This window comes from Pyrgilauda ruficollis, unplaced genomic scaffold, assembly GCF_017590135.1.
Source record: "Pyrgilauda ruficollis isolate IOZ18807 unplaced genomic scaffold, ASM1759013v1 scaffold4, whole genome shotgun sequence".
NCBI lineage: Eukaryota > Metazoa > Chordata > Aves > Passeriformes > Passeridae > Pyrgilauda > Pyrgilauda ruficollis.
This window is the reverse complement of record NW_024525489.1, coordinates 18266365-18286780: the sequence shown is the minus strand read 5'-3', so window position 1 is coordinate 18286780 and position 20416 is coordinate 18266365. Positions and strand designations below refer to the sequence as shown.

The window sequence follows — 20416 nt, the reverse complement described above, 5'->3', positions numbered from 1 at the left end:
CTCCCCTATCCCCATGCCCTCTTAGGATCCCATGTTTTATAAAGCACACTTGCTTCTTATTTCTATTTTTTTTTTTTTTTGGTATCCTTTTCCCAAATGGAAATCATGTAAGGATTAGCCAAAGCTAAAAAAAAAAAAAAAAAAACCAAAACAAAACAAAAAAAACCAACAACAAGAAAACAAACAAAAAAACTATTGAATTCCTCAAATTTGGAAAAACAGGTATTTTAATAAATGTATGTTAATAAATATGACTTTGAAGGAAGAAGTAGAGATGTTAATCAGACACAAACTTGTTAGTGTTGGTTGTCTTTATCAAGTCATTGATTAGATGTTTTTTTCTCTTAGTCAGCTGCACGTCCGTGTATAAACAGTGTTGAACCAGACAATGAGTCTTTGTAGCTTTTCAATTATGATTAACTCAGTCCCTGTCTTTAGCTGAGAAAACGTTACCTACTATTGATGCCTGTTCACAGCACTGACCTTAAGATGAAGGGACCACATGTCCTGTATGTGACTGGGCTTTACTGGTGCATATTGTTTTATAATCTGAATGATATTTCTCAGTGTAACCATGATAAAACTGTCTAGCCAAAATCTGAAAGAAACAAGAGTAGGAAAAGCAGCAACAAAACCAAGTTTTATATGTTTATTTATCAAGTAAATTATAATCTTTGTATGCTTTGGTTTTATTTTGAAGGGCCCATCTTGCTGGGATGATGTGCTAATTCCCAACAGAATAGGAGGTGTTTGCCAGTCCCAAGGGTGCGATGGAAACGTAGCGGTAAGATTTTTGTCATGTTTCTCCAAGTACTGTGGCACTCATAATTCTTTGTAACAATTCTAACCACCTCAAAATTTCAGTAATGCATGTGAAGAGACAGGTATGGTACACTTCAAAAGAGCTGTTCAACTTTAGATAATAAATGATGTCTTGTAAAAGGGAGGAGCTTTGGTCAGATGCTATTTGGAATGAAGGAGGAAATAATTTTATTTCATCTTTTGCACTGAAGTATAACTCATAGATTTTCAAGTATGCGGAGGTTTAATATGGGATGTAATACTTAAATGCTTCTGTCAATGCTTATTTTATAATTGTTATGTATAGCTTTGCCTTGAAAGTTTCAAATTTCCATGTCATATTGCACAACAGAACTTGCATGTTGGGCTTTGTCCTCAGGAGTAGGTTCTTCGTGATGATCACTGCAGTTTTTCTCCCACATCTTGTTGCTGTTGCTTCTTTTGTTGTTTGAAGTGACATCAATGAAAAGACTAAGAAGGAGCATAGGTTTCTCATATTCTTAATGAAGATGTTTCCAAACATGGTTTATGTGTACCTCTATCTTCACATGTATTAGATATTCGTAGCATCTAATACTAAAGCCTTAGAGGTAATTCCTCTCAGCAAAAAGCTTAATTTGAGTGTTTTTTCAGGACATAGGTTTTAAACTCGAATTTCCTACATATGAAAAGATTCTATTCATCAATGATTTGCAGATTGGAGCTATACAATTGCTTTTTTCCAGAGTCGCTCACCTGCTCTGGTGTAACCTTTTCTCTGTCTTCCCTAACCAAGACAGTTGTGGTGTGTCCATACAGTTCCATAGGTGTCTCCTGCTTGGCCACAGGTGGTGCCAGAAAATATTTGTCTCTAACTTTAGATATCAAATGATTGTTTTAATAGCATGGGATTTATGGCTGAGTCCATGTGCAGCCAACAGAAGCTGAGGTCTGTCAGCCTTTGGTCTTCTGCTTCCTGGTGTGCATCTTGTAGCAGTGGCTGAGCCACCCAGGGATCACAGAGTGTACTGGGCTGGAAGGGACCCACCAAGACCATGATCTTGAAAGTGGCAGGCGTTAGACATTAAAATGCTATTCACTGGGCTGTACAATTCCCAGTTTTTTCACCTATTGGCAGAATATACCTGACTGACTTGCAGCTGCCAACTTACAGCTTTTGTTTTCCAGTGTATTTGTGAAAAAGGTACTGAAATAATGAACTTTTGGCAACCCTACCTCCTGAACGACAACCCATTCCCACATTGAATCAGTTCTTATTTTTTAAAAGCAGAAAAATGAAACAAAATGGAGAGAAGGAGAAAAAAAAACCACTGACCATAAAACTAAAATCTGATGCTGTGGCAAACGACCAATACCCAGTCAACTAAGCCCCATGACTCCAGTTGCTGTCAATTCCTCTAGCAAGTTGCACAGTTAGCAGAGCCAAGGATCAGTGTTATCTTTGAGTAGGGCATCACTGAACAAATTTCAGAAGAAACACTGTATTAGACAGACATGTTGCTAATGCAGCTTGAGACAGCCTGGACTACAGGCATGAGGCTGTTACTGCAGAAATGTGCTGTTCCTTTATTTGCCAACTGACACATTTTCCCTTTATCAGCTAAAAACCACTCTATCTAATAGTGTTAGAATGGAACCAGACTGAGGTTCAACAACTCCTAATTTTTATGATTTTTCAACCAGAGTTTCCAGCAATATCAATATAGTCAAGAAAAACTAAGCACTTAAGTTGATTTAACTTTTTTTTTTACCTAGCTATGCAGTAGGTTGGTAACCCTGCATCAGATATTTGAATTGATGGCTTGTTGAGATCCTCTAGTTGCTGAAAGATATCTTTTGTGTGTTTTGGAATGGTTTGGAGTTTTTTGGCCTCAATCACTGCGAAAACACATCTTTAATTTCTGGGAAATCTTCCACTTCAAAGGCTTAAATCACTAAGTTTTTTGTGTCTTGCTCTAAGTGGGAAATTATAGAGATCCTACAGATGTGTTTCCAAGGATTTGCCATTCTTTTCTGCTCTGGTAAAACAGCCTAACTTTTTGGGACAGAATAAAAATAACCTTAACTGAATCATGGGTTAAAACCTCTAGGCTTTTCTTACCTGTTACAATCTTTGGAAGATTAAATCACATTTTGTGATTAACTATTCATTTTTGCGTTGTTATGACAAAGTTTGTGGACTTTTGTCTCTTAAATAACTCCAGAGTGTATGTGCTTCGTTACCATGATGTGCAATGAAGAAGCTTTAAGGCTGTTGGTTGTAAGTTATCAACAAACTGCAAATACTGCTGTTTAAGGGAAAAAAAAAAAATCCTCCATTGTTTCTCCCCCAATACATGTTTTCAGTTAAAAATTGACTTTTTTGTCAATTTTCAGTTTTTGTGAGCATTAATTTGCAACATGAAAAACCACAAGGTAATGTGTTTTCCCCCAAATTACTAGTTTGTATGTGTTTTGGTATGAAATGTCTCTTGGCAGAAGAACAGACTTCAATTTTTTTGGTTGTAAAAATGTAAATAAAATAATTGACTGTATGAAAAAAGAAGGAAAATATCATTTCATTTCTGTTAAATAAAATTTTTAATGATTTGTAGAAGGTATAATGATTATCTTAACATTAAGTGCACTGTGATTTGATGTGTTCCTATGTGCTCCCAAGCAGAGGTCACTGTGGGGTTTTTTCACATTAATTACAGTCTATCAGAATCGCTCTGAACTTCAGCTTCAAAAAGATGAAGCTGCTGTGAACATAAAGTCACTTTTATAACAAACTTTTGTTATATTAATTTGAAAATGGAAGAGTCAACTTTAGACATTTAAATGCAGATTTAAATAAATTTTTCAAACACTTTCACAAAGTAGGACCATTCATTAAATGAAAAAGAACCTTGTACTTTTGATGTCTGTTTCAAAACATTTTCAGCCAGAAACACTGTGCAGGTGTGCTTGGAAACAGGTGTGATGCTATGAACTTCCACATGCTCTTCTTATATGAGCGTTTTTGTTACTACTTTGAACCACAGAATCATTTAGGTTGGAAAAAACCTTTAAAATAATCAAGTCCAACTGTTAAGCTAGCACTGCCAGGCCTACCGCTAAAACAGGTCCCAAGGGTATTTCTGATATAGTTTTTGTGGATTCATGCTCATATTTACAAGTGACCAGAATACATGTAAATACTAAACTCTTTATTTAGCCTTTCCTTATTCAAATGAAATATTACTGAAGGAGTGTTCTTCTTAGACTTTTACAGTTCTCTGAAATGCATACAGAATATTTTCTGTTTATCACCCATTTAAGTGAATTTTTGATTAAGGACTTCTGTATGTAAAAAATGCTGTTAGATTTGCTTTCTCATGTAGGCTCATGGTTTTTAAAAGTCATCAAGCGCCGCAGAAATAATATGTCTTTTCATGGTGAGACAGACCTGTAATACCACCATAAACCACTGAAGTGGTGATTTCTTAGGAATCAGCTCTGTGTCAGTTCCTCATTCCAGTGAATATGCATTAGTTCCTGAAAGATATTTCCGTGTACTCAGGGCAAAATGTAGCACAAACGTTTTTGAACTTTAGATAGCAGTGGGAAAAGTATTAACCATCTGTGTGTGTTCTTGGGATACTCATTTGATGTGCAAAAAGAGTTGCTGTAGACTTGAAAATCTGAGAATTAATGAAAGGGTTAAAGAGGATTATACGTCAGATATGGCTTAAGCTACTGGGAATAAGGAAAAATGAAATGTACTCCTCTTCCAGTTTGATATATCTTACTACTGTTACCTTGAATCCTTTGTTTCTGATTGACTGCATCTACTGTCATCATAACTGAATACCATTTTTGTCTCTGCTCCAGTTATTAAAGCATGCTAGAATTAAAAAAAAAAAAAAAAAAATTCTAAAACAAATACCAGGACTTCTGTGAACTTTTGGAAGCATCTCTAAGTACTGGATTTTCTTTAATATCAGTACACTCTTCTTATCAAGCTCTATAGTAATCTCCCTTGCCCAAAGCAAAGATTTCTATTCCAAGTTTGGTCACTTTTTTTTTTTTAGTGTTTAGTATTGGCCATTATATGTGATTTTAAATCGTTCAATTCCACTGTACAATAGTTTCACTGTTGTAGGGTATGTTTGAGAGTAAAGCATTTGCCATAGGAAACATGTTTGGTTTTTTCAATTATCTAGCTTTTCTTATTATTATTCCCATTCTTCTTGTGCGATTTTGAGTCTTGCAGTTTTGTTTTTCTACTATATTGAAATTTTTGAGCATTTCTCATATTTTTGCTTCCCTGCTTGTTTATTGTCATTAGATTTGGCACTGAGGACAGCAATATTATGTGTTCCTTCCATAGTCTGTTCCACAGGGAACCTGTGCTCATCTGAAATAGTTTGGACTAATAAGTCAAGGGAACAGTGTTCAGCTTGTATGCTTTAAATACACTGCTTACCAAATGATTTTTTTTTCTTTCAAGTGTCTAAAGCTATTCTTTTCAACCATCACTGTTCATATGAAATGTTTCATTTTTCATCTCATTTTGCTTTGATTAGCTCAGACCTCTGTTTCAGTTGAGAACAGAAATAAATCCTGCAGCAGTTCAAGTATCATAAGCAAAGTAGTACACTTAATGATATTATCAAAATATGAATATAGTAACAGACATATCATTACAGGAAAGATCTGATACATTGCTATATTACTTATTCATTGTTCTTCGTGTACAATGATTATTATTTAAGGTACTATGTCTGTCCATCCCTGGAGCCGTTATAATAATTTCAATGTCATAATATTACTATGAGTAATTTTCAAAATTCTGGAATGTTTCTTAATACCAAGACTTTGCATTTTTAATTTATTTCAGTACCATCCATGTTAGTTTGCCTTATGCAATAGAGAATCGTCCAGATAATATATGCTATTAAAAAGAAATCACACTGAGTATGGTGGAGTAGGAGTACTAATTAAAATAACAGATAATCTTCAGAAATATTAAATTGACGCAAGGATTATTGTCACAGAATCATTTAAGTTGGAAAAGACGTCCAAGATCATTCATTCTAACTTTTGACCAGTCACTGCCTTGTCAACTGGGCCGCAGCACTAAGCGCCACAGCAATCTGTTCCAATGCTTAACAACCCCTTCTGTGAAGAGTTTCTTCCCAATGTCCAACTTGAGCTGCCTCTGGCACAGCTTGAAGCTATGTTCCCTTGTCACCTGTTGTCTGGGAGAAGACCCTCACCTGGCTTCAACATCCTTTCAGGGAATTATAGAGAGAATGCAGTTGTCCCAAACCTTTTCTTCAGGCTGAACAATCTCAGTTCCTTCAGCCATTGTGACAGCTTCTTTATGCAGTCTTTGTAGAATTCTAGTATGGCTTTGGTTGGAAGGCACTGTTCATCTCATTCCAAGCTCCTCACTGTGAGCAGGGACACCTTCCACCAGACCAGCTTGCCCAAAGCCCCATCCAAGCTGGCCTTGAACACCTTCAGGGTATGGGGTATCCACATCTCTGGGCAACCTGTGCCAGTTTCTCACCACCCTCGCAGTGAAGAATTTTTTCCTAATTTCTAATCTAAACCTACTCTCTTTCAGTCTAAGTGTTCTGTCACTTCCTTCCCTTGCCAAAAGTCCCTTTTTAGCCTTCTTGTAGCCCCAGTCAGGAGCTGGAAGGGTGCTCTAATGTCACCCCAGAGCTGTCTCTTCTCCAGGCTCAACAACTCCCAATTTCTTAGCCTGTCTACATAGGGGAGGTGCTTCAGGTGCTGATCATCTTACTGACTCCGTGCTGGATCTGCTCCAACAGGTCCATGTCCTTCCTGTTCTGAAGTCACCAGGACTGGATGCAGTGCTCTGAGTGGGGTATCATGAAGGCGGAGTAGAGGGGGAGAATCTTCTTTGGCCGACTGGCCATCCTGCTTTGGATGCAGCCCAGGACAGAGGTGGCTTTCTGGGCTGGGAGCACATACTGCCAGGTTATCTTCTTATCTGCCAAGTCCTTCTCACCAGGGCTGTTCTCAATTCATTCTCCTCCCCGCCTCTGCTTGTACTTGGGATTGCAATGTGTAGGATCTTTCACATGGCCTTGTTGAACTTACTGAGGTGTGCATGGGCCCCTTTCTCAAGCCTGCTCTGTCCCTTTTGGATGGCATCCCTTTCCTCCAGCCTCTCAACAGTGTCACAAGCAAACTTGCTAAAGGTGTGCTCAATCCCACTGTCCATGTTGCCAGTGAAGATGTTAAATAGTGCCAGTCCCAGTGCCAATCTGTGAGGAAAGCCACTCATCACTGGTCTCCACTTGGGCATTGAGACATCAAACACAGCTCTTTGAGTGCAATCATCCAGCCAATTCCTTATCCACTGAGTGGTCCCTCCGTCAAATCCATGCCTCTCTAGTTAAGAGACGTGGATGTTGTGTGTGACAACATCAAATGTGCTGCACAGGTCCACATAGCTGACATCAGTTATTCCTCCCTCACCCTCCACCACTGTGGCCTCTTCACAGAAGGCCACCAAATTTGTCAGGCACCATTTTCCCTTAGTGAAGGCATGTTGACTGTCAATCACCTTATTTTCCATGTGCCTTAGTATAGTTTCCAGGATGATCCACTCCCTAACCCTGCTGGGGGTAGAGGTGTGACTGACTGGCCTGCAGTTCTTTTTTCTGGTTTTAAAAATGGGGGTTGTATTTACCCTTGTCTAGTCAGTGAGAGCTTCACTGGACTACCATGACTTCTCAAAAAGATGAGTAATGGCTTAGAATCTTCATTCACCCAAGGACCCATGGATGCATCTCATCAGGGCCCATGGACTTGTGCAACTTCAGGTTCCTTAGATGGCCTCAAATCTGTTATCCCTTGGTGGGTAGTTCTTCATTCTCCCAATCCTTACCTTTGCCTTCTGTGATTTGGGTGGGGTGGCTGGAGCATTGCCTGTAAAGACAAAAATAGTCCTTGAGTCCTCATAGTTTTCCATATATGAGAGGTACTCTCTTAAGAGGACATTTATTCAAATACCATACAGGACAAATTTGAGACTCTTTCATGTTTACCAGATTCCCTGACCTTTGCTTTTACTATTTAAGAACTGTTTTATTATTTTATGCCCAGTACTGTGGCAGGTGAAAGGATTAAAGTGTAAATGCAAGTTAGGTAACAAGCAGACCACACCCATTGTTGTAGTTGTTCTTATATATTTTGTGATACAAGGAGAGCAAGCAAACAATTTCAGAAATTTTTATTTATATATTTTTAAAGCTTTTTCCCTTCACAAACCTATCCATTCATCAAATGAAATAAAAACATGGCACAGTAGTAAGTGATGCTACCAGTGCAAACCACAAGAGTGATACACTCTGTGTACTTATGTTGCTATCCAGCTGCTTAATTAGACTAATTTAACTATGATGTCATCCTGAGGTTTCCAGTTTGATTGATCATCTACCAAAAATCTCAGTCTTTTCATGTTGCTGCTGCACTGGACAGAATGGACCTTACTTCTAAGGGTGTGACTTGCCTTCTGGCTGTTTTAAAATGCCATATCATGTTTTTGATCTCAGATGAGCTGTTTGTGTGGCATTGTCAGTGACTTTTAGGTTTCATTTCTTCCACTCCCACAGATTTTGGGCGATCTGTAATATTTATGAGCAATTACTTTATACTTCCATCCAGATCATTAAGAAATGTTTTGAATAGCATGGGGCTAGGAGATGATCACTGCAAGTCACCTTGAAAAACAGACATTGGATGATTCGCTGTGGGAAATTACATTTTGAAACATATCAGTTAAATGTCTCTAACGTTGGTCTCATAATGTTCTAGTTTCTTAATCAAAATGTCAGTGCCGTATCAAATGCTACACATAAATCTGGGTAAATTCCCACATTGCTATTATCATGTTCTGCTAAATTTGTAATCTCATAAAAGTGTCAGGTTAGTTTGATAGAGTCAGGTTACCATAAATCCTCATTGATTTGCATTAATTACTGATCCCTCTTTTATTAATCAAGCACCATGTTAGCTATGTGTTGTATGTAGGGCTGGTGTCAATTATCCATGCTGATAGTTGCCTAGATTACCTCATATGAAGTTGCCCTAAATGCTGATGTGATGTGGTTGTGTTTCTGCAAATCTCTGTATTTTAAATCCTCTCTGAATGTGGGTGAGTTTTTTAGTCATTAGTGCATTTTCTGTGGAGTAAAGAGATGAATAGTACTGAAAACAACACCTTGGGACTTTGGAATAACCTGTAAAAGTGCTGTAATTGTGATTTCAGTTAGGCCTTTAAATTGATGTACTTAATAGCCAATAGAGATTAAAAATATTTACTTCAAATGCTTGTATGCAACTGCATGCAGCATTGACTTACCGTGGTATTTAAACATGGTAATACCATGGTATTTAAACATTTTAAACAAAACATTATTTTTTAATATGCTTTGAGGTTCTTTCTTGTTCCAAATTATGTCAACTCTACATTTCTTCTCAGATTCTTCTTTAGGAAACCATAACTAGATTTTTTTTTACAGTTATTCTCAAAGTAACCTCATTCTGGACTAGATCAATTTTTCCTTTATAAAGAAATTCTATTATTCTACTTCTCAGTTCAGAAAAAATCAATGGTAGGTGAAAAACTTAATTATAAAATAGAATTAATTCTATACAGGGACAGAAAGCTAAATTATTTATCTTGAAATAGAAGTTAAAGATTTTATAATTAAGATTGGTCCTCTTTTTTTTTTTTTAAGTGAAGACTTATTCACTTCTTATCAGTGTAAACAAAATATTTCTACAATATATTGACTGTTTTTTTTGTGGGCCACAGATTGTGTCTGTATCAAAACCCTTTATTAGCACTCATAACGGGTATGATTTGGATCAGTTGGTTATATTTATTAATTATATTTTTTCCCTTTTTTGTCACTTTTAAAGTCTTAAAACTGAGACAAGCCAGCTCTTTGGAACTGTTTGTCAGTTTTCAGATCTCACCAATAATTAAAAATCGCTAATAGTTTTTCTGAGCTGAAATTTTCATACACATTCTGGAAAACCCAAAGGAACTCAGTTATGTTTGCTCTGTACTGAATGGTCTCAGGAAATTTAGCTCATCTTTCCTGTATTGATACCACCATTTTTATTTGCATGTGTGGAAATGCCATAATTTTGTAAGAGATGGAACAAAAAATGTTGAAGACTATAATGCTTTATTTAAACAAATCCTCTGCCCTTTTGGATGTCATTCTTCATATGTTAACACTGTCAAATAGAGGAAAAGACCACCACCACCTCTGTCTTTGTTGCTTGTTGTATTTTTGCATCGTAGTTCTGTTCCAGAAAACCTTAGCTTGAAAACATGAGCATTAAGCATGCTTTCAGTGTTTTATTCTGTCTTATATGAGCAATTTATGTGATTGTGCTCAGCTGCTAGGTTCTCATTGCCCTTCACAACTGCCTTTTAAAAATAAGCAGTTGTTTTGAACAGAACTTGGCATTTTCATCAATGGTAGAGCTCTTGAAAAATTTTTCAGATAGTGTAGAGGCTTCATCATTTGATGAGAGGCAGTTTCAGGTGAGTTGAAAATTTGTCCTGTAGTAGGAATCAGTGAGACTGTTGGAAACACTGATAACTGTGTACTAACAAGGCAACAGCTTTTCTTCAATTTGTTCAATGCCCTTGGTTTCACTGAAAAAGAAGTTAATTTTTATAAATTATCATTTCTATGTCCTACTTGAGACTGTCAGTATCAAGGGTCCTGTGTTAGAGACAGTGAACAGAGCACAGGTTGTGTTCATCTGACCAAATCCTTGATCATTCTTGTAATAATTCCTTTCACTGTGCTCAAAGGTAGATTTTGTATTTGCAAATCAAAACTGAATGTAAATTCACCTTTAATGTTTTAAAGGTATTTTACTTCTAGAAATGTTTGAAAAACATGCTGATGATGCACTGCAGCAAGGAACTTATTCTGTACCGATGCTGTGTTTGCTGTCATAAAAACTTAATATTGTATGGTTATAACATCCTGTTTCAGCCTGATGCAGTATCCTTTTCCTGTTATTGTAATGTTCAGATCAACCCTCAGGGAGATTCCTCTTTGCCATTACATAATTAAACTTCAGCACGCTCTACCATGATATATTGTGCAAGTTGCTATGTGTTCAAAAAGTGACAAACTAGTGGAACAAAAATCCATTGAGAACTATTGAATGTGGAAACACTCCTTTTTGTTTATAAAGTCTCTGAACAACAAATTGCTGGAGATTAGGAACAGGTTTTTGGCAAATACTGTTTTCAATTTTTTATTGTTTTTACTACACATTCTAGACATCTACTGTTAACTTCCTACTAAAGACAAGATCTTAGGTTGAATGGACTGCTCTATGACTTCATGTGGTGAAATGTGTGTAACCAACAGTTCTTTTATGGAAGATGGTTATCATCAGATTGAGATAGAAAGGATAAATATGACCAATGTATTTCTTATAATCCGTGTAATTTTTTTCAATTTACGTTCATCCATCCATCCCAAGTTTTAGCTACACCTAGCATGAACACAATAGGCAAGTGGAATCCAAATTCAGTGTGTTATATTCTGCTGCCTTGGGAAGGAGGTGTGAGAGACTGTCACTGGCACATGTTGTTGCCATTATATGGTCTTGAGCCTAGCATTGAGAGCTGCATTGCAGTTATTCTATTTTTGCTGGATGTTGACCAAGTCATTTTCACATATTATTTGGAGGCCATTATACCATTCATGTATTTTTTTCTATTCAAGTTTTGGGAAACGTGGGTATCTGGGGATCTGAAGAAATTGAGAAGCAGTAATTGAAAACTATGGACCAAACAGAATTATATGAAAACCAAAGAAAGGAACTCAAGAAGACCCAGTAGAATCAGATCCAAACCCTAACATCATATTTGCTCTGTCACTTGTTTCACAAATCAGACCCACATTTTCTTTCAAACAAAGCTTGTTTGATACATATTTTTGCATGTACTCTGCCAATGTGTCTAACGTATTCAGGGACAGTTTTTTGTAATTCAGTGGATTTCAGTAACACTTTGACTGAATCTTTTGTTGCTCAGTGCACATGACATTTAAGCAGTATGTTACTGTCTGCAGCTGTTGCAAATTCATTGCTGATGATTGAAGCGTTGGATTTCCATTCAAGCATGCAACATGTTGCTGCAATCATCTCTCAGCAATCTAATCAGATGAAGGTGATTTTGTTAGGATACAGTGTGGTTACAGAGGAGTCTCTCCTCAAATGTCAGGCAGCATTTGCAATGCAAGAACACAATTTCTTCATTCACATGTGGCAAGTACTGTTACAGATTGTTTAATAACTGTGTCAATTTGCAGGCTGACACACTATGCGAGACCTTCTGTTATATCTAAAAGCTGCCGTAAAATTTACCTTGGCATTAAATCTGTTTCCCACCTATAATTTTCATGCTTAATGTTCTGGTCTGGGATTCTAAAATGTGAAGGCATTAGATTTTGATTAACAATTGTCTACTGTATTTTTGGTTTAGCTATTCCTAAGAAATTGTGCCTGTAACTGATTTAGGACCAGTTTGTAAACTTGAATTTCTGTTGTCTGCTTCTGTGCATGCACCTTATGAAATTAGCTGATTTTTTACAAATCAGAACTGAATTTAAAATAGGCATGCACTGTTTATAGGATGTGGTGGTGTGAGATAATGCAGTCAACAGCATTACTAGTGCACTTCTCTCACCAGGGGCTGCAAGGTAATTCGTATTGGAACTGCTGCAACACATTATGGGCTCTGTCTCTCATGGTTCATGCTAATGTGATAGGTATTTATCAAATAGCTGCTGTCAGAAATGCCTGAGTTCTCATAGTATAGCTACCTGGGGCAAGGCCTAAGGGGTTGTATTCTGTTTACAATATGTATTTCTAGCTTAGTGTAGTAAAGTACAAGGAAAATTTATGTTATTTTGAGTATAGAAGGCTTATGTTGTAATAACAAATATTTTCTGGATTCTATCATCTACCTTAATGGCCTAACTCAGAAAGATACTTAAAATACATGCCCAGCTTTAAATATACAAATACTCTGCTGAGGTTAACAATGCTCTGTTTTAAGCACCTGCCTCATTTGAGACATCAGTCTGAATGTGTAAATAATTGGTTGGATGAATACATAAAAATCCTTCCATGAAGGTCTTGCAATTGTCATTAGAAATACTCAGTATTTTGGCTTGTTTGTTGGGAGGATGCTCAGAAGTGAACTATTTCCCTTGCTTTAGCACAATGAATGGTTAGAAATGAGGTTAAAAAATCCCAAGAACTTTTTAAGAAATGTTGTCCACAATTTTTGACAGTAAGGACAGTTCGCTTTCAAATAGTCATGAAATACTGTGTTTCATGGTATTTAGAGCTGCTGTTGAGTTGTACTGTACATCATGGCAGCTCTTTCGGACTTTGCTAAATGTTTGGGGCATTCCAAAATGAAATGTCTGAGTTTTTCCACTGTGGCACTTAAATGCATCTGGGAAAACTAAATGTGTTTATGAATTGTTCTTAGAAGCTACAGATGGTTAAACTGCTGCCAGGAAATGAGGGAAAGAATGTTCTAGTGAAAAGTATGTTTCTTCCATTTGATGCATAAACCTGCTTCACTCTCCTGCTACCCCACCATTGCAACATCAGAAATGGCACAGTTCTTCAGGTTGCATCAATGTATTTTATAGTCATCTTCTCCACAGAAGAAATGGATATTTCAAGTGCTTATGGACTAATTACTAAGTAATTTTTTGCCAAACACAGCTGTTACAGTGCTATTAGGTGGAGCTGTAATTGAGTATATTGCATTCTTTACAAACAAAAATAATAGCCCCACATGAATTTGAGTTTTAAATAGTGAAAAGTAATTAAATTTGCTGTGGAGATACCTATTAAAGGTGCTATGACTTTTATGTGTGTTAGAGGTGGCATTCACAAACAAATTGATTTCTACAAGCTTATTCTTAAATACTGGTGGGGCAGTAGTGCATTGCTTGCAGGATCACTAACCTGTCAATAAGGATTTGTTGTGATAACTTAATTCTTGTAATTTACAGATTTTGCTTGAGCATTTGTGTTCTGTGAGAATCTTTTAACCATTTTTTTAGCTCAGAAAAACCTGACCTAATAAATTTGTACGGTTTATTTAAACTTTGATTTAAAGTATTTTCTTTTCTAATTAACTGTAAAAGTCATAAGTACTCCTTGGAAATATGTAGGAATATATATGCAAAGTATGTGAACAAGAGAAGAGCCATGATGGAAAACATTTGATCCATATTATCCTCTCCCCTCACCCCCAAAATAAAACCCTGACCAACCACCCCAAAAAAGCATCCACAAGTTAAAGTGGTAAAAGTTGCAAGGTTGAAAGCTCTTAAAACAAAATAAACCACATACATTAACATAATATGTACAGCTGTATTTAAAGTAACACTATTTCCTCTGTTAATTTTTTTATTTATTTTGGAGATTATAAAAATGTCATATACATCAGATACTGAGGTAATTTTGAATATTTTAACAAGCATCTTGGAACATGCTTTGAATGACTTATAGGATGGTTTGGGTTGGAAGGGATTTTAAAGATTGTCTTGTTCCAACTTCCTGCCATGAGCAGAGCCACCTTGAAGGTCTGTTTCTCAGTTTGGTTTTGAGAAAGCTCCTGTGACTGGGACAAGATCAGAATGAGCAGTGTGGGTTACCTAGGAGATGGCATAGTGTAGCAACAAGATTGATTATTCTGCATTAGTGTTTTGCTTGTTTTTCATGCATGTAGAGAAGGTTAGATTGCTTTTCATACCATTAGGGTGGACTTGCTGCCTGCCCAGTTTTGGACCATGACGTTTTAGTATGCCTGTTGGAAATCTCAGTTACAGCCTGGTTCAGGTTTATAGATGGATGAGAACTACACATCTGGAACTCTAAGTTTCATTAAAACATTGATGTGTTATATCAGTGTTATCATATTGTCCATGAATTTCTTTTCTCGCTGCTTATGTTCTTCAAGAGCAAGGGAAATACCCATTGGAAAAATTGCACTCAGTGTTACTGGTCTCCCAGCTCTCAATGAGGTAAAGCCACAGCCCATATCTTGATAACCATCCATGCAGGGATCTGAACCAATTTAGTTAGGAGGGAGTGTCTGCTTCTTTGGAATTAATTTCTATTGAGAGTGGTATTTTGATATAAGTTAGCTGCTTGTTTCATGTAGTCCATGGAGAAAAAGGTGCTTTAACTTTTATGTTACTGCAAAATCACTGTCACCACCATCACTACTGGCTTGTGACTGAGAGCAGCTGTGACTTCTGTGCCTTTTGTCTGAAATACACCAGAATCACCAATAGGAGCAGCACACGGGATCTTCTTTTGGGCTTAGCTTCTTTTGCAGGTGGTCATCTTGAGTGCATTGTGCCTGGGCTGTACTGTCCTGTGTTCCAGTCTCTGAGTTCAGCACTAATTAAGCATTTGGTGTGTCAGGCTGGATAAAATATTGAGCACATGAGCTAGATATTTTTGTCTGTAGGAATGCAGTTGCATACCCACCCTGCCTGGAGCTGAGTGAAGAGCTCTGTGTGCTCAGGAAAGAGCTAAATACAGCTTTTCTACTTTCTGTGTAAATGTGTATCTTTTCCAAGGTGTTGCTGGGGCAGCTTCTATTATGCATTGGAAAAAAAGTGACTGGGCAGACTACTTACCATTGTATGGGCTGGGCCATCTTTTCTGTGGTATTTATTTCCTCAGACTGGATCATAGCATGATAGTGGTTCAATGAGAGGTTAAAACTGTAAACATGTGAGGAAGACAAGGCAAAACCACACTTGATATCCAGCTATAACTTGTCTCGGAAATTTAAAGCACACATTTTTTAATAATTTGCAGGCCTGAACATTAGAATGAAGTGTGTGTTTTACAGACAATAGTAATTCTCATTTTGACTACTGATTGCCCCAAAGGGATTATTTCATGTGATGTACTTGTCCAAGGTCTTCCTACCTCTCTACTACATATTCGTGAATATATAAGCTGCATGATGGAAAGTTTGTTTCCAAGTTCTGAGCTTGCTGCTATCAAATGAGATCATGTCTGTACAGAAAGAACAGCAATAAGGAAACTGAAGGCAGGGGTAAGCAGAGGGCAGTGTTTGGCGTACGCTGGCTTGTTCATTGCTTAATAATTGCATCTATTGGGAGAATGTTGGAGTCTGGAAAAAGATGTGTCATAAATGTTATAATAGACTTGTAATGTTTGCATGAACACAACATTGTGAGACCAAATTTGTGCTGTTGGTTCAGCTACCTCTGCAAGCTCTACATCCTGCCCAGGAAGTGGAGTGAAACAGGTCAGTATTTCTGTGTCTGGCTCTGCCACCACACACCTGTCAGTCAGGGGCAGCTTCAAACCCATGTATTCACAGCCCTGGGGACTCAGCATGGTGTGTTTGAAATTCTGTGACTAAGATAATGCATGTAGACAATTGTTTTTGTTTAATGTCTTAAGTAATGTGTCCTTTTTTACTTTTCTGGTATCCCATTACAAGACAATGATTTTGATCACACATTTGTATCTTTCAAATGATCCCTTTTCTTTACATAAAATTGAAGTAAAAATGTTTATTACTAAACACATTTAAAAGTTGTGGGGTTTTTTTTCTTTTGTTTTCCTTAAATAGATTTTTGAGGTAATTTTCAACTTTGTTTTAGTTTGTAAGGCAGATCTTACAATAAAAATAATTTTTGAAATGTCAAATGCAAAACTTTATGTATGTGGTTTGGGGAAATCATTCAATAGCTGTTTATGCTCTTTTAAAGTTTCTGCTATTGTGTAAACTGATTTTTAGTCACATGTTCAAACTAAATCACTGTTCTTTTGGAGTGAGGGCATGAATTTCTATTAAAGTAAATTCTTTTGGCTAAGTACATATTTACATGCTATTTCTGTGGGTAGAAATCTATTTAAAAGAATTGTGGAGCAGAAACTGTTTTGCAGTGGAGAAGGGTAAAAGGCTCTGCCATCAGTTGCCTGGCTGGTCAGAAGACTAGAGGGAATTGGACTGGGAATTAGCAGCAGTTAGGAAGATAATGTGTTTCCAGAAGTAGAGAGATATGCAAAGCCATGCCCCATTTAGTGTTCCTCAGAGGTCTACAAGGTCAAATATTGCTGGGAAAATTCCTCAAGCCCGAAGGCTATAGCTTATCTATAGTTAGTAAGTTTTCTCAGTCCCTGAAACAGGGATGGAAGCCACAGACCTGCCTGGGTCTGCCTGCTCCTTAGCCCTGCCTGGGCCATGTGCAGGTTGGCACCATCTAAAACCTGTCAGGCACCTTGGTAACCCTGCAGCTGTGTGGGTGACTGTTCAGTCACTCCAAAATGCCCTTGGATAGCTTTTAACAACAAACTGTTTGCTAGTATAGATGTAGCCTTATTCTCTTCTGGATTTTTTAATGTAGGAAAAAAATATGGGTGGGGGTTGTGCTTGTTTTCTACATTGTGTGAAGACAATGTAAATAGACCATGGTTTGTTAGAAAAAGCAAATTAAGTCACATTAGTAAAAACAGTCTATCAAGACTTCATCAGCATAATACTAAAGTTATGCAGGCAGCAATCTACACTAGATAATATGTCTATGCATTAAATTATCTTAAAGGAAGAATGTCGACGTATTTCCATATTTAATAGTGCAAAATACCTTTTCAAATATGGCACTGCGCTGTCATCTACTGAGAAATGTTGGCTTCTTCTGTATTGGTATGTACTTGAAATGTGGCTTTTATGTTAAATGCTTGTTTAACTTATTTACTGCATTTTTCAGATTTTTTTATGCTATAAACTATAGGTAAGAGTATGCCAACATACATTTTTTTTTTTCCCAACAAGATTATACAGGAGCTAATTCATTTCCCACTATGACTTATGTTTTCTAGCTCATCTTGCATATATATTTCATCTAGCTCATTTGTATATATTGCATATAGAAAATTTATTTGAAAAAAGGGTGATGACAGCGTAAAATAAATGCCAGAAAACTGTCAGTTTGCTGCAGAGACTTTAGAGATTTTGCAGTACAAGATTAGCCAAAGAGGAGAGTGGATTTTGGTGGGATTTTTTGGTGAACTTTTTGTTTGCTTGTCCCTTCTACCCCCTACATTTCCTGCAGCCCTCTGTAATTTTCAAGAGCATCTAGTAGCCTGTAAGAACCTCTGGGGAAAGCTTTTTAAGAGTTAAGGCTATAGTGCCATTTTATTAGATAGGGATTTATTCATCTCCAGAGCAACACTGTACATTTGGATTTTTTAATGCGTGAGTCATGTAAAACACTGGACATATATTTGTATTTCTTAAGTTTGTGAGGTGTTTATGCTAGATATTATAGTTCAAATTTTGCTATTTAAGGTAGTGACTAAAATACTTATTTTGCCAATAAAACCTCTTTTTTCATAGCACAGAAGTGGAAGAAATAGTTGTTCCTTGTGTAGGGTTATATGCAGGTTTTACTTAGCTGAAACAAATAAAATTAGCTACACATATGCATAGTCCTCTCCCCTTCTTGGAAGATGGCAATATGAGTCAACTACTAGCATAAGTGTGTTCATGTGATTACGTTTGGCATAATTGCTCCTTTTTCTGTATAGCATATATTTTGGCTATTTTGCAGAGTATATTGGTCGCTTTTTGTTTTAAGAAAGTCTCAGTTTGTGGGCTACCACACAAATATTCCATCTGTCTTCTCAGTCCCTGCAGAAGAAAATATTTAAACTAGGAAACCAGGGGAATGGAAAAAAATCCTAAATTGACTAAAATTAATTGCAACCCCATCAGCTCTGGCAATTGAACAAACCTGAAAAAATTAACTATTGGAAAAATTTTGCGGATTTTTTTCAAATATTATAGTGTAATGTGTCTTGTTCTATGTGTGTGAGACATTACCTTTGTTGGTAGGACACAAGACTTGCTCCTTAGCATTTTTGTAGAAAGGAGACTATTAGGAGCATTTACCCCAATAATTTAATTTAACTCAGTTAAGAATTAAGGACAGCATAGCTGTAGTTGTGCTAACAATGTAATGTCATGACGAAGAGCATGCATCAGAGGAAAAGCCAGAAAATTCTGGGTGGCAAATAAAACTAAAAAATCCCCCACTGTCTATTCAAAGAACATGGAGGAGGTGCCAGACATTTCTGAATATTCTGAGAAGGTAAATATATCATGTACAGAGGGAGGCAATAATATTTCTGCCTTCCTCCCTCTTGTCCTCTCACTGTTTCCATTGTAACTGGGCAGTCTTGGCTGGTTCATTCTCATTCACATCCTGATCTATGGCAGGCTTTGGGAAGATGACAGAACAAACTGTCCAATTTTTCAAAGCTGAAGAGACAGAGATGAAGTAAAGAGCCACTCCTGTAGTATTACAGCCTAATTTTATCTGCCCAGTGTCATCACATAAATACTGATGCTCCCCCTGAGGCAGCCATAGTGCTAAATGAAAGGTGTCTTAGTACTGTCTTTCAGCTGTGTTAGAGACTTGTAGATCGTCTGTATGTTTAATGGATGGATGTGAGGCTCTAGGACATAGGTGATATTAGTTAAAGGCTGGAAACCTAAACCTAAAAATAACAGTCATTTTTTTAAATGCCTGTTGGGTTAAAAATACCTTTTTTTGAAGCTTTGAACCTATCCAGTTCCTTTGATATCAAGGCATGGATGAAATTTAAACTTTTCAGTTGTGACATGATCAGATGGATGGGAATCTGCTGTATATGTTGCAGAAAAACCATCAGTATTAACAGACTAGACTATGGAATTACTCCTGTCATATAGAATACTCAAGAAAAAATAATAGTCACTTCAAGAAATTATGTAGTTTACTTAGGCATTGTGATTTATTAACTCTATGGGCTTCTGAAGCTTCTTTGAGAGACCTTACAATCCAATGTCACCTGTGCAATACTTATAGCTCAAGTATAGGAGTCTTCTTTCTTGTACTTTTTAGATTTTTTTTCTGTAGTTATTTTGAAGCTTTGATCACTGTCTTTACCCTAAGTGCTTGCTAACATGGTTAGAAGATAAACAAATCACTCAAACCTGTAATTGCAAGCAACTTTTTGTGCTATAAGGAGCACAGCCTGAGGATCTGCTGTCATGTAGTATCCTTAGTTTTTTCTCTCCTTGAGACCTTTTCATGGCTTTTGTTCACATAAAAATTCAAATCTGATTGCCAGAGGAAATTAAGCTCAAAGTAAAGGGTTTATTCTCTGCAGGAAACACTTGACAACAAATTTAGACAGTTGGATTCTACTTTAAAAGGGGCTGATGTGAAAGTTTTAGTCCTAGGAATCAGCACTAGTGTTCAGGATATAATGGTTATAATATGTTTTAAGAAGCTATTCTGAAACTGAGACTTTTTCTGTGGCTCAAGCAATTCAAAGGAATTTTTCCAAAACAATCTGTTTCATAATGCTGGTGGACAAATTCAACAGAACCATTTGGGTTGAGCTCAGAAGTCTGGGCTAGGTATTCTCATCATCCTGACACCTGCAGTCTTGGTTCAGCCCAAAAGTTAGTGTTGATCAGAGATCGCATTGGATC

At 36.9% G+C, this 20416-nt stretch overlaps 1 protein-coding gene across 1 annotated transcript in view; it reads left to right on the top strand.

Annotated features, from left to right (window-relative positions):
* Window positions 1–20416, top strand: part of PRKN (parkin RBR E3 ubiquitin protein ligase) — a 677999-nt gene that overhangs the window by 304636 nt on the left and 352947 nt on the right. Inside the window, exon 5 of the mRNA XM_041477165.1 lies at window positions 701–784. Within this exon, the coding sequence (XP_041333099.1) occupies window positions 701–784 (84 nt within the window). The remainder of the gene's footprint in view (window positions 1–700; window positions 785–20416) is intronic.